The sequence below is a fragment of the Seriola aureovittata genome, chromosome 19 (genome assembly GCF_021018895.1).
Source record: "Seriola aureovittata isolate HTS-2021-v1 ecotype China chromosome 19, ASM2101889v1, whole genome shotgun sequence".
NCBI classification, from domain to species: domain Eukaryota; kingdom Metazoa; phylum Chordata; class Actinopteri; order Carangiformes; family Carangidae; genus Seriola; species Seriola aureovittata.
Genome location: NC_079382.1, coordinates 8,439,889 through 8,453,711, shown reverse-complemented (window position 1 = coordinate 8,453,711; position 13,823 = coordinate 8,439,889). Strand labels below are relative to the sequence as shown.

The following is a 13,823-nucleotide window of genomic DNA, read 5'->3' as shown; positions in this document are numbered from 1 at the left end:
ACCCAGTTATAAAATAGATGAGACTGCAAGTACGTTCATTGGAATGTGAAGCTATTGAAATTACATCACTTTCTAAGGCAAAACACAGAAACATTGTGGGTTCATATAGAAACTGTATGACTGTATGTAATTGTTTTGTGTCCTGTACCTCATCCTTATTTTCTGTGCACATTGTGACCTTCATATCAAATGCCTATATATCCCTCTGCCACAGATCTTGTCATCATGATGGCAATTCTCTCTTGTAATGACATTTAATTCTGTCTCAACACAAATATTTTTCTTGAATTACCCCTTGGCAGGTTGAAGTAAATCCTACGAGAAGGAACAAGTGGGTGGCTGTGAGGCAATACCTTGAAATAATCAATTGCTATTTTTATGCAGTTCATGTTTCATAATATATGTATAATGAATGCTACAGTGGAAGATCGTCATCACTATGGCTACAGTTTGAAAAATGTATCGATGTTGCAATTTTCCAGTCTTGTCCTTGAATACACCTTTGTAGTCCTGCCCTAGCCATTTATGAAGTAAACCCTGAGGTCCCTGAACATTTAAAATGTAAATGCATTATTTTGCTAGCTGTAGAGCACATAGTCCATCCTATTCATTCACCTGACTGGTAACAGATCCCCTGTTATGTGTCAATTCATACATTTTACATAAAAGTCAGGCTGGAGAGAACATTATTTGTATATTTGGTTTTAACATTCTCATTTCTTCCATCAGTGTGTTTATTTTTACCCAAATGCATATTATATTATCAGTAAGGATGACCAAAACATGGCTTGTTAACATGGTAAACCTTTATTTCTAGGTCCCACCGTTTCAAATAACAGTATCAATTTTCATATATTTACAGTTAAAGTAAGACCACACAAAGAACATCGGAATGTCAATAAATACAAAAACAAATGCGTTGATAAAACTCAAGATACAAAAACTGACAACTTAAAAAATAAAGTTCTAAAGGGAATGAATCTGAACAGCATATGGTCAATGCAAGGGGGAATAAAGTGAGGGTGGGGCATTACAGGCTCATTTACAACATCAAACTTGAAATTTGTTAGAACACTACTTCTGAATACTAGCAGGCAATAGAAATGGGCTTAGTCCACCTCCTCCATCCTGGATGTGTCGTCATCATCCCCTTCCAGAGGGGGCATGTCCTCGGTGGGAGCAGAGGTGACATCATCTGATGTCAGATCATCTTCATCAATACCTAGAAGAAGAAGAAGCGGATTATTAGTCAGTGAAGCCAGGTAATTATTTGATTTAAATCAATAATCGACTCAACAAACAGTGTATTATTTTATTGATAGTAATTTGCAAGACGCTTTGAACTGTGTAACAAAACACATATCCTCACCAAGACCCAGCTTGATCATTCTGTAGATGCGATTGGAGTGGGTCTGGGGGTCATCCAAAGTAAATCCTGAGGAGAGCAGGGCGGTCTCGAAGAGCAGGATAACCAGATCCTTCACAGACTTGTCATTCTTGTCAGCCTCTGCCTTCTGCCTCAGGGTCTCCACGATGGGGTGGTCAGGGTTGATCTCAAGGTGCTTTTTAGCGGCCATGTAGCCCATAGTGGAGTTATCTCTCAAGGCCTGGGCCTTCATGATCCTCTCCATGTTGGCCGTCCAGCCGTAAGTGCTAGTGACGATGCAGCAGGGGGAGGAGACCAGTCGGTTGGAGACTGTGACCTGCGGAGGTAGACAAGTATTAATACAATCATATTCTGCCTCAACTGCATACCTGAGGGTTATACACAATACAAAGTTATACTCTCACAGGGTGTTTACATGCTGTTTAATTTATTCATCTGCTCACCTTCTCCACCTTCTTCTCCAAGATGTCCTTCATGATCTTACATAGGTTTTCAAACTGAGCCTTCTTCTCCTCCTGCTTCTTCTTCTCTTCATCATCCTCAGGCAGCTCCAGGCCTTCTTTGGTCACTGAAACCAGGTTCTTGCCCTCAAACTCCTTCAGCTGCTGGACACAGTACTCATCGATGGGCTCGATCATGTAGATGACCTCTAGGCCGGCTTTACGAAGGCGCTCCACAAAGGCAGAGTTAGCCACCTGGTCTTTGGTCTCACCTGAAATACAGATATGGAAATGTTGTAAGACAAGACTTCTCAATTTACATTTACACTGTTTATAAATGAAAAGCTTCCTTACCTGTGATGTAATAGATATGTTTCTGGTTGTCCTTCATACGTGTGACATAGTCCTTCAGGGACACCATCTCATCTCCGGAGGCTGAGGTGTAGTAGCGCAGCAGCTCAGACAGCTTCTTCCTGTTCTGTGAATCCTCATGGATACCGAGCTAAAAAACAAAGGAAACATTCAACATGCAGTTGCAAGCACATCAATTCAATCAACATTTAATTCTGTTAACAATTACATTATTGCTTCTTTACTATACCAGTGTGTTTGATGGGTGGGTTCAAATATGTGAAAACACTACATAGCCAATTAGGTCCATACCATAGTGCCTACATTTAAACAGAACATGGCAGTAAGAGGCTCTGTACAAGGCTTAAAGCAGCTTTTCATTGGGACAATATGGCCAAAGGATCAAACAGATGGCTTGTGACTGGGTCAGAGGAACAAAGGTGATCATTAACTAGAATTCCAAAGGTTCTTGTTAAGCTTTGTACTGAAAGCAAAGGTAAGCTACATCGTGCTAGTGCAGAATTTATATCTGGCTTGCTCTGTGATGACATTATTACAGTATCAAACCAAGGCACAAGGGTTTAACACGAGGTGGCTGCCAAAAGTTTGAAAGAGACAAGATAGGAAAAACTTGCAGCTTGCACAGTGCAAGGAGAGGACACTGACCTTGATGTTCTTAGAGAACTGCTCGTAGTACTTTTTGTAGTTGTCCTTGTCCTCAGCGAGTTCAGTGAAAAGTTCCAGGCACTTCTTGACCAGGTTCTTGCGGATGACCTTCAGGATCTTGCTCTGCTGCAGCATCTCTCTGGAGATGTTCAGGGGCAGATCCTCAGAGTCCACCACACCCTTGATGAAATCTGGTAAGTTGGCAGAGACAACCTGGTCAGCAATATATCTACATTTCTAATATGAAAGACGTATTTTTCATTTGATATAATATTAGCCGATTATTTTATTTATGAACAAACTGCACATGCCAATAATTCCACACTTGGGTTAAAACTCACTGAGGTACTCGGGGATGAGCTCATCGCAGTTGTCCATGATGAAGACCCTGCGCACGTACAGCTTAATGTTGTTCTTTTTCTTCTTGTTCTCAAAGAGGTCGAACGGAGCACGGCGAGGCACAAAGAGCAGGGCACGGAATTCCAGCTGACCCTCTACTGAAAAGTGCTGTGGAGAAAATGAGTTGTGTTTAAGGTCAGTTTTCAAATTTGATTATATTACTTGTGTTAAATTACACCCAATATGAAGAACTTCTGCTCCTCCAGGTAAAAAATAACAGCTGAGAGACCAACCTTGACCGCCAGGTGGTCCTCCCAGTCATTGGTAAGACTCTTGTAGAACTCTCCATACTCCTCATTAGTGATGTCATCTGGGTTCCGGGTCCACAGGGGTTTGGTCTTGTTCAGCTCCTCCTGGTCAATGTACTTCTCCTTGATCTTCTTCTTCTTCTTCTTTTTGTCGCAAGACTTGTCGTGGTCGTGCTCATCATCTGACCCAACATCCTCAATCTCGGGCTTGTCCTCGTCCTTCTCCTCTTCTTCATCCTTCTCTTTCTCCTTCTCTTCCTCCTCTGCCTCATCGTCACTCACCTCCTTGTCACGCTCTTTCTCCACCTGAAGGAAAACAACTCATTAGTCACTGGCTAGAACTACTAACTAGACTTTTTGCCATCTGTTGTCCCTTTTAAAGAAAAATTACATTGTTGTTGAAATAAATTTTAAAAAATCACACATGTATTTTGCAGCATTAACTGATGTGACTTAATTTAGATGTCTGAGCAATTTGAAACCTTAGCTCACATATTACCACGTATTAAAAGCAATTACCCAATTGGAATAGTACTTACAAATAGTGTGATGGGGTATCCAATGAACTGTGAGTGCTTCTTCACAATTTCTTTGACTCTTCGCTCCTCGAGGTATTCTGTCTGATCTTCTTTCAGGTGCAGGATCACCTTGGTGCCACGACCCATTGGCTCAGCTGCACAGAGAAAAGATAGGTCAGTGCACGGTACAGATAACCCAGCCACCTCCTATTCCTGTCAGAGTATAACTTATATATAACCACAAAACAATGGCAGTTACATTACTTACAGCAGTCCACTTTTACTGTGAATGAGCCACCAGCTGAGGATTCCCAGGCATACTGCTCGTCATCGTTGTGCTTGGTGATGACTGTCACCTTCTCGGCCACCAGGTAGGCAGAGTAGAAACCCACACCAAACTGACCGATCATGGAGATGTCGGCTCCAGCCTGCAGAGCCTCCATGAAAGCCTTGGTGCCAGATTTTGCGATTGTGCCCAGATTATTGATCAGGTCAGCCTTGGTCATGCCGATACCTGTGTCAATCAGGGTCAGGGTGCGTTCCTCTTTGTTGGGAATGATTTCGATTTTGAGGTCCTTGCCAGTGTCGAGCTTGGTGGGGTCAGTGAGACTCTCATAGCGTATTTTGTCCAGGGCCTGGAATTTAAAAAAATTATTAAAAGTTTTGACAGAAATTCAAATGATTGATTTAAAATTTTTCTGTATTTGTCATTTTTAATATACATTTTATTAGCATATTTTTATGTATTATAGCCGCAGCATATAACAATACTTACCTTAAAACAAGCTCAAAAAACAAGTTTGACACAACATGAGATTAATGAAACAGCTTTAGACTAACACTATGGCAAACTTACATCCGAGGAGTTGGAGATAAGCTCCCTAAGGAAGATCTCTTTATTGGAATAGAAGGTGTTGATGATCAGGGACATGAGCTGAGCAATCTCAGCCTGGAATGCAAAGGTCTCAGCCTCATCCTCCATCGGCTGATCATGTGATTCAGGCATCTAAGCAGAGGGGACAAATGAATATTTGTTTTATAATGTGCATTTATCATGGATAACACATGCACACACAAAATAGATGGTATGTCATATTAGCTGGCAACAAGTCTCTCTTAAGCACAGTACACATGCTTGCAGAATTATTTCACTAAGATTAGAGGGCTAACTGCATTGCCATAACTCTGTACATTTAATAAGTCTACATTTTGATAGCTATTTCCGTTTTATTTCTCAGGTGGTAGAGCAGGTTGGCCACTGATCCCTGGGTTGGCAGTTCAATCCCCTCAATCCTAGAACCCAGAGTTGCATCAGGAAGGACATCCAGCACAAAAACCTATGCTAAATCAACTGTGTAAATGGTGTTCCACTATGGTGATACCTAACCGGAGCAGCCGAAAGAAAACAACAGTTCTGTTTGTTCTCATCTCATTTTTACAGTTAACCAGACATGTTAAGGGCCTGTGTGCACGACTGTGTTCATTGGTCTGTGCAAGTAGTGACAGCGAGAAGTGACAGTGAGTCACTACACTGCCACACTTACAACGAACACTGCCAATCACCTTCAGGTAATGTGCAAGTTGTAAGTGTTGTGTTGTTGTAAGAGTTACAACCTATATTATTATACCATGGAATGAACACCACCACAAACCACAAGTCTCAATAAATGCCATAGAGTTGAATAAATTACCCTGGCACAGTGACAGTATTTATTACATGGCTCTGGTATTACACAATGTGTCTCTGTTGATACTGTCTAATAACCAGTTGACAGTTAACAACAATTACCTGAGGTAGCAGTAAGGTATGCATCAGTAATTATAGGTTATGTGTGAGCATGTATCACTAATAGAGGCAGGTGGTGTGACAGACTGTCCAGCTCAGCTCACTGCTCCACCTCTCTATAATCCATCTTTGACGAAAGGGACTAAATCCACCTGCATCTGCCTTTAAGCAAGTTACATAATAAATATTTTATTTCTGGACAGCAGCAAAAGAAATTAAATTTATATACGGATAGTGTAGTGTGATAGTTGTATTCAACAGATTTTAAAAATATACATTGTCTCAAACAGTTTTACAACTGAGAGATCAGTGATGGATTAATGTATCTCAGCCCACAAAATTAGATAACACATGACAGCACATTTACATGTGTTATTATCCTCCTACTGTTAGTGACAGGATTGTTTATTGGTTAATTAAAGTGGAGCACGTGGCTAGAATTATATATTAGCATCAGCAAAAATGACTCCACCTGTCGGTTTCCCAGGCGAAATGCAAGTTTCTAGAAGGTACCAAGAGGCGAACAGACCTCTCTAGCAGTTTCCATAGGAATAGAAAGCTCCTCCTCCTAACATCTGAGGAAGAACTGTGAATGATCGCCCTGTACTTGCACTGACGGCAGAGGAAAATCTATCAATGATGTCTCTGTCCATGAATATTATTAAGGTTTATTAAGTTGAGCGCTTGCTTCACATTATTGGTGCCTGACAGGTGCACCACAAATGCACCATGTGGTCCGTCTAGCTGCTGTCGAACAAGCGAAAGGTTATGTGGGCGGGATAGTTGCCAAGATAATGCTTGGAAAAGTTTTAAGAAATGTGCTAATAACGCTGATGTGCCAGGGAAGCCCCTCTGTCACTACCGTTATAAACCTTGATGTGGAAATGTAAAATAAACATGGTAGGCCTATAGTTATTGTATTGTCGTAATCTGATTATTACACGATGTACATTCAGTAGACTTGATGCTGCCTTCACTAAGCGCATCACCATTTGCATCCAGGCATGTCAGAATAAGCTACTTTATTATAATTGTCATGTCATAAAATATCGCCTTCAATGAGAACTGCCTGAGCGACAGCTATATAACAACATTGGCTGACATGAATGTCAAAGTATATAATATTATATTTTATCAGTTGGCATCTCAGTTATAATACGACCGTTATAAAATAAAATTTATACATATATTCAATTAATTTACCTTGGTCCTCCGTGTATCGAAAACTTCGGTAAGAAACGTGTGGAGGTCGTTTTTCGAAATCGCAGACAACCGGCCGGTGAGGTTTCTAATGGAAACGGGAGCTGTGCAGCTTTTGTATCCTCTGCGAGCGTTCGAGAAATCCTGACCTGAGCCTCCAGAACCATCTGGAATCTTCCTCGCGACAGCTCGGTGGTGGTCACTGACAGGCCCAGTGGGCTGTCAATCACGATGTATGTGCACGCCTCTCTCTCCATTATTGGCTGGAGTAGGTGGGATTAAAGGAAGAGGGGCTGAGCCGGGTGAGGAAGGCGTGCGGGTGTAGAGACTAGAATGAATGAGTGTTCACTGAAAATTCCAGAACATCGAGTGAATCAGGATGAGTTGATAAATGAAAGTTACTTCACTTGTAACATGTGGAGAAAATCCCCCTTCACATAGGCTCCTATTTGTTTGTAGGAACCAAACAAATTGATGAAATTCAGCATGCAATAGACTCAGTCGAAGAGACCATAAATGTTATTTGTGAATACATTTTATTATAAATTTGAATGTATTTCATAAAAAATGTAACAGTTACAAAAAGAGACATAAGTCAAATTCCCAGTGACTTTATATTACTCTTAATGGTTGTCAGTAGTTTCATATAACCAGCTGATGTAATGTAGACTAAACCACACTGTGGCCTGCATTAATTCCATTAATTAACTTGTACTGACTAGTTAATACTGTTCAAGAAATGAGAGCTGTGTTAGAATGAAATGTCTATTTGAAGAAGCAATATATCTTACAAAAATAAAAATTAAGAAAGCAGGAAAGAGTCAACTGAGTATTTTAGTCGACTTCCTCCATTCTTGATGTGTCGTCATCACCTTCCAAGACTGGCATGTCTTCTTCAGCAGGCTGAATGAGGTCTTCAACTGCGGAATCATCATCATCAATGCCTGTGAATGAGAGTACATACATTAGCAACCAAAGACCCTTAAAAATCAAAGACTCCTAATTTTGTTGGATTTTAAATACAATGACAATAAAGGCTTTCTATTCTATTCTATTCTATTCTATTAATGCATTATAAGCAGACAGGTAAGTAGTCAGGGGGAAAAAACTTACCAAGACCAAGCTTGATCATTCTGTAGATGCGGTTGGCGTGTGTCTGTGGGTCCTCCAGTGTGAATCCTGAGGACAGTAGTGCAGTCTCGAACAGGAGGATGACCAGGTCCTTAACAGCCTTATCATTCTTGTCAGCCTCTGCCTTCTCCCTCAAGGTCTCAACGATTGGATGCAGGGGGTTGATCTCAAGGTGCTTTTTAGCTGTCATGTAGCCCATGGTGGAGTTATCTCTCAGGGCCTGAGACTTCATGATCCTCTCCATGTTGGCTGTCCAGCCGTAGGTGCTGGTAACGATGCAGCAGGGGGAAGAGACCAGGCGGTTGGAGACTGAGACCTGCAGAGGTAAAAAAAAAGATTATGAATATTCTGCCTCAACTGCAGAATTTGTGACTACATCCTGTCTGTAATGAAATGTAGCATATAAGCACAATATTATTGGAACATTTAAATAGATAGCGTAATTATTCTGCTGTTTCCATTACCTTTTCAATCTTCTTGTCGAGGATGTCCTTCATGATCTTGCAAAGGTTCTCAAACTTATTTTTGAGCTCCTCCTGCTTCTTCTTCTCTTCGTCATCCTCAGGCAGCTCCAGGCCTTCCTTGGTAACTGAAACCAGGTTCTTGCCATCGTACTCCTTCAGCTGCTGGACACAGTACTCATCGATGGGCTCGATCATGTAGATGACCTCAAGGCCGGCTTTGCGAAGGCGCTCCACAAAGGCAGAGTTGGCGACCTGGTCTTTGGTCTCACCTGTAAAAGGTAATTTAAATTCATACGTTAATTACTTAAATCATATGTGAGAGAAATTCTAAGCAAAAGTACAAAAAAAGAATGAAAATCTAACCTGTGATGTAGTAGATGTGTTTCTGGTTGTCCTTCATGCGAGACACATAGTCCTTCAGGGAAACCACCTCATCTCCGGAGGCTGAGGTGTAGTAGCGCAGCATCTCAGACAGCTTCTTCCTGTTCTGTGAATCCTCATGGATGCCAAGCTAAAACATGAAATAATGTGTTACTAATATGAAAAATATGACATTCTGATGGGTAAAGGCTAAAGATATTATCTAAGATAGATCAAACTACCTTGATGTTCTTAGAGAACTGCTCGTAGTACTTTTTGTAGTTTTCCTTGTCCTCAGAAAGTTCTGTGAAAAGTTCCAGGCACTTCTTGACCAGGTTCTTGCGGATGACCTTCAGGATCTTGCTCTGCTGCAGCATCTCTCTGGAGATGTTCAGGGGCAGATCCTCAGAGTCCACCACACCCTTGATGAAATCTGAATGGAGGAGATGAAAGCTGCTTAGCCATCCAAAGCCAGATAAAATTCATTCTTGAAGGTAAAAACACATCAAATGAATATAAATGACAGCTAGAAAGTATAGTTTATGGTATTTATACGTTAGATGTTGGTTGTAATATATATTATTCATATGTCACTTACTGAGGTATTCTGGAATTAGCTCCTCACAGTTGTCCATGATGAAGACTCTGCGCACATAAAGCTTGATGTTGTTTCTCTTTTTCTTGTTTTCAAAGAGGTCGAATGCAGCTCTTCTGGGTACAAAGAGCAAGGCTCGGAACTCCAGCTGACCCTCCACTGAGAAATGCTGCAGAGAAAAGATATAGGTATAAATTGATGAACTTAAAAGTATGACATTAGGTGATAATACCAAGGTCCTTGAGTTGCACTTTTTGGTATGTTTATCATCAGTCGATTTAGCTTACCTTGACAGCCAGGTGGTCCTCCCAGTCGTTGGTGAGACTCTTGTAGAATTCTCCATACTCTTCATTGGTGATGTCGTCGGGGTTACGGGTCCAGATGGGCTTGGTCTTGTTCAGCTCCTGAGCATCAATGTACTTTTCCTTGACCTTCTTCTTCCTCTTGTTCTTGCTGTCCTTTGTGTCCTCATCCTCATCAGAGCCAACGTCCTCAATCTTTGGTTTGTCTTTGTTCTCAGCAGCATCTTTCTCAACCTCTTCTTCCTTTTCTCCCTCGTCAAGATCAACTTCTTTCTCCCTTGTCTTCTCCACCTTAAATATATGAAAAGAATGGTGGTTTAGGATTTTTTTTTCACTATCATTGTTAAAAATGGTTATTATTAGGTATTTTTGCTTGATTCTTATTGCTAATAGGCTTCTCTAAAAACTTACATAAAGTGTAATAGGGTAGCCAATGAACTGTGAGTGCTTCTTTACAACTTCTTTGATGCGCTTCTCTTCACAGTATTCTGTCTGATCCTCCTTGAGGTGAAGGATCACTTTTGTACCTCTGCCAATGGACTCTCCTAAAATGAACAGTAAAATCAATGATGAAAGCAGTGCCAGGTAATGAGTCAAATTATATTCATTGTGCAAATTATCAAATGGAGTAATATATCAACGAGGGAAATGAAATTTACCAGTATCAGGTTTGACTGTGAATGAGCCTCCAGCTGCAGACTCCCACACGTACTGCTCGTCATCGTTGTGCTTGGTGATGACTGTCACCTTCTCAGCCACCAGGTAGGCAGAGTAGAAACCCACACCAAACTGACCGATCATGGAGATGTCGGCTCCAGCCTGCAGAGCCTCCATGAAAGCCTTGGTGCCAGATTTGGCGATTGTTCCCAGGTTGTTGATCAGGTCAGCCTTGGTCATGCCGATACCTGTGTCGATCAGGGTCAGTGTGCGAGCGTGCAGGTCAGGCATGACTTCAATTTTCATCTCCTTGCAGGACTCAAGTCTGCTGGGGTCTGTTAAGCTTTCATATCTGATTTTGTCCAAGGCCTGTCCAGAAGAGAGAAGCAAGTTGAAATAGTGTTGTTTGCATAAATGTTAGGGCAGCTTATATATTCAAGTGAGTGAGAAAATGGTTTCAGTCTTTTTGGCCCAGCTGTATATTTATAGATTACATAGGAACAAATGGTGAAGGTGCTGATTTTACTTACATCTGAGGAGTTGGAGATGAGCTCTCTAAGGAAGATCTCTTTGTTTGAGTAGAAAGTGTTGATAATAAGGGACATAAGCTGAGCAATCTCAGCCTGGAAGGCAAAGGTCTCCGCTTCCTCCTCCATAACGTGTCCAGCGTTCTCAGGCATCTAAAAGACAGCACACATTATATTGTGTTTAATAAAATCTTATTCTGGGTTTATAATTATGCTTTCTATAGTTAAACATACTATTTTGCTCTGAAATAAAGTTGTATTATATGTGTTACATATCTTGGAAATATTTTCCTGCTGTTATATTTAAAGTCTCTTTCCCCCCTCTTGTTACAGACAGCCTCATGGCTTGAGGGGGGGTGGGGGTTGGGGTAGCTATCGCTGATGCTAGATGAACACATGTTACTTCTGTCAATCAAAGACATGCCATTTGGAAAATGGGTGGAGCTCTGATGCTTTTCCCAACCCCCAACGTCTTCAACATGTGTCATTTAACACCTTTATCTTAAAAGAAGGAGTAATGGCCTCCGATTTCAAAGACAGAAGAAAAAATAAGTTAGGTCTTGAACCATAGCGGAGTGAGGATCCTTTATCTATTTTCATGACTGTGGTATATAAATTCAGCACAAACAGTTCTGCCTTATCGTAAAATTTCTTCAATTCCTTAGTTACACACATTCATAATTAATCTTTAATTACAGATCGTACAAAAGTTCCATATGATTCCATTGCATTCAATTGTATTGATTTTTCTTATTTCCTTTGTGACTGAACTAAGATGCAAATGTGCCACATCTGCTCTTTGTGCCAGTTGGTTTTCCTGCTCATGTACTATTGCTCTCACACTCAGGGTCACCCTGCTTGCCATGTGCTCCTTGCATGTTACAGTGTCACAAAGATACTAATGTTAAATAGGCTATTCACACTAATAACTGATATCAAACATCTGGATTAAGTGTACTTTAATTTATATTTGTGCACTTTTATTATTTGTTTTATTTTTATATAATCTGTTGAGGAAGTATTTGTGTCCCCCTGCATCTGTTCCTGCCATTTAAGTACCCAATATACTTTTCATTTTATTTTAGCAATTTTCATTTTAATTGCATGCAGAAACACAGCTGTATTTGATTTTTCATATTACGGTCTTACCTTGAGTGTAATTTTGTATTTTGTCTCTTCTTGTAGATAGTCGTCAAATGTACCACCGGTCTTCTCTTCTCTTCTTGAAGAGTTCCAAATGTGTGCCTCGCTGCTCCTGTGGGCAGTAATTCTCCTTTGGTGTGTTCAAGAGAGTATCTTTTGACTCTATGCAGACCCCGTGACATGCCGGTGTCTTTTTATACTTAAGGGGTGGTTTCTCGAAGCTCCCATTCAGAAGCTTCTAGAAGATACGTTCATGGCAGTAAGGGGGGGTTGATGGGGGGTGGTGAGTGAGACACCAGAGCCCTAAAGTTTATGTGTCCTTATAGGGCTGCAGAGTCACAAGGAGTGCCTGTCACTCACAACGAGAGCTTTCCTGATAGCTTGTCTGGCTGGTAGGCTCCATGCCCCTCTTGTAAGCGTCACAGCTGTGCATTGCCTTTGCTATCAGCTGCTGTCATGTTGCCCTGCTGGACACACACCACAGGCCTTCCTATGGACAGCAGGCCCATGTCTTTTTTTGGCATGCAAGATTGGGGTGAATCTCAAAGGTTTCACATATTTTAGAACAGACCACAGCTTATGTGCAGCATATATCATAGAAGCTGAGATACACATGAAAGGAAATTGCCTCTCAGATTCTTTGTGTCTGCAAGGGTTCATGTCACACCTTTAAACATGATTAAAATCATAATAAACTCCATTATAGCGGTCTGACAAAAAAAATCTTTGCATTAGGTCACTTTACAGGAAAATTGTCCAGAGCTTTCAGCTGCATCTCATGGCCTTCATCAGTCAATGGAGTTTACAAACAGAATCAGCCATCTTAAGATTGAAAGAGGAAGGGCCACAATTGCAACGATACACAATTGCAAAAGCATATTTTTCATTAGATTTAGAGTTATTTGGCTGATATTCAGTCTGGATTAAGCTGAAAACAATTTATTGAAGACAGAAATACGCTGGTCACTCTTAACATGTGATACAGTACTGTAACTTGGAAGCCATGAGAGAATGAAAACTCTCTGTGTTATGAAATGCAGGATGGATCTTATACTGATATTTCTGACTTAAAAGAAACTATGACTATTAGTTTGTACTTTTTACTGCAAAAATGAATCAAAACAGAATCCTAAATTCCTGAACACAGATGTGACATGGCTATTTAAGGAATTTAGGGAATTCTATTACATAGGGAATTATTATTACAGGGAATAATAATTATATATCATTATTATTGGAAATTTTGCAAAACATACAGTCTGTTGATGAAAGCTCTAAGAACCATGTGAGAGAGCAAGGGACAGAGGGAAGATGCTCATTTTCTATCATACGGTACATTTACCGTCACTCACCCTCCATAAAACTTGAAATATACCAAAAAGAACTCATAAGAAATTTCCAAATGTGGGACTACACGCTAAACAGAATCTTGTGTAAGAAACAAGACTAGAAATCTCTGGTCCATTGTGGGTGTTAGTGACTTCAGCTAACCAGAGGATGGCAGTGTATTACACTTGCTTCATCTGTTACATAATCCAAATCTTTCCAGTTGATAGCAGACACTACTAGAAGCTGACTGTCCATGTTGAGAAACATGGAAAACTGTCGCAATCACTGTAAGATGATATTTTCTGACAGCCTGATTCCTC

At 40.7% G+C, this 13,823-nt stretch overlaps 2 protein-coding genes and 1 long non-coding RNA gene across 3 annotated transcripts; 1 reads left to right on the top strand and 2 right to left on the bottom strand.

Moving 5' to 3' along the window:
* Nucleotides 1–786: 786 nt before the first annotated feature.
* On the bottom strand, nt 787–7,157 carry hsp90aa1.2 (heat shock protein 90, alpha (cytosolic), class A member 1, tandem duplicate 2). The gene is made up of 11 exons (XM_056405819.1): nt 6,999–7,157; nt 4,866–5,015; nt 4,278–4,644; nt 4,031–4,164; nt 3,477–3,797; nt 3,186–3,351; nt 2,845–3,035; nt 2,182–2,329; nt 1,831–2,099; nt 1,370–1,703; nt 787–1,222 (listed from the first exon to the last, which is right to left on the bottom strand). The coding sequence occupies exons 2-11, from the start codon at nt 5,013–5,015 to the stop codon at nt 1,110–1,112; spliced, it is 2,193 nt and encodes a 730-aa protein (XP_056261794.1). The 5' UTR covers nt 6,999–7,157; the 3' UTR covers nt 787–1,109.
* Nucleotides 4,122–5,700, top strand: LOC130187878 (uncharacterized). Its single transcript, XR_008830520.1, has 2 exons — nt 4,122–4,183; nt 5,248–5,700. It is a non-coding gene; the product is annotated as an uncharacterized LOC130187878 (long non-coding RNA).
* Nucleotides 7,158–7,512: 355 nt separating the features above from the next.
* Nucleotides 7,513–12,342, bottom strand: hsp90aa1.1 (heat shock protein 90, alpha (cytosolic), class A member 1, tandem duplicate 1). The gene is made up of 11 exons (XM_056363432.1): nt 12,181–12,342; nt 11,035–11,184; nt 10,507–10,873; nt 10,259–10,392; nt 9,833–10,138; nt 9,549–9,714; nt 9,193–9,383; nt 8,954–9,101; nt 8,591–8,859; nt 8,109–8,442; nt 7,513–7,939 (listed from the first exon to the last, which is right to left on the bottom strand). The coding sequence occupies exons 2-11, from the start codon at nt 11,182–11,184 to the stop codon at nt 7,830–7,832; spliced, it is 2,175 nt and encodes a 724-aa protein (XP_056219407.1). The 5' UTR covers nt 12,181–12,342; the 3' UTR covers nt 7,513–7,829.
* Nucleotides 12,343–13,823: the final 1,481 nt, after the last annotated feature.

Bases quoted from the DNA above. Each gene is read 5' to 3' on its own strand.
- hsp90aa1.1 (XM_056363432.1), bottom strand. From the start codon at position 11,184: ATGCCTGAGAACGCTGGACACGTTATGGAGGAGGAAGCGGAGACCTTT. The intron at 10,139-10,258 runs GTAAGTTTTTAG...CATATATTTAAG, and splicing joins GCTACCCTATTACACTTTAT to GTGGAGAAGACAAGGGAGAA. The intron at 9,715-9,832 runs GTAAGCTAAATC...TTTTCTCTGCAG, and splicing joins AGGACCACCTGGCTGTCAAG to CATTTCTCAGTGGAGGGTCA.
- hsp90aa1.2 (XM_056405819.1), bottom strand. From the start codon at position 5,015: ATGCCTGAATCACATGATCAGCCGATGGAGGATGAGGCTGAGACCTTT. The intron at 3,798-4,030 runs GTAAGTACTATT...GTTTTCCTTCAG, and splicing joins GATACCCCATCACACTATTT to GTGGAGAAAGAGCGTGACAA. The intron at 1,223-1,369 runs GTGAGGATATGT...TTCTTCTTCTAG, and splicing joins AATGATCAAGCTGGGTCTTG to GTATTGATGAAGATGATCTG.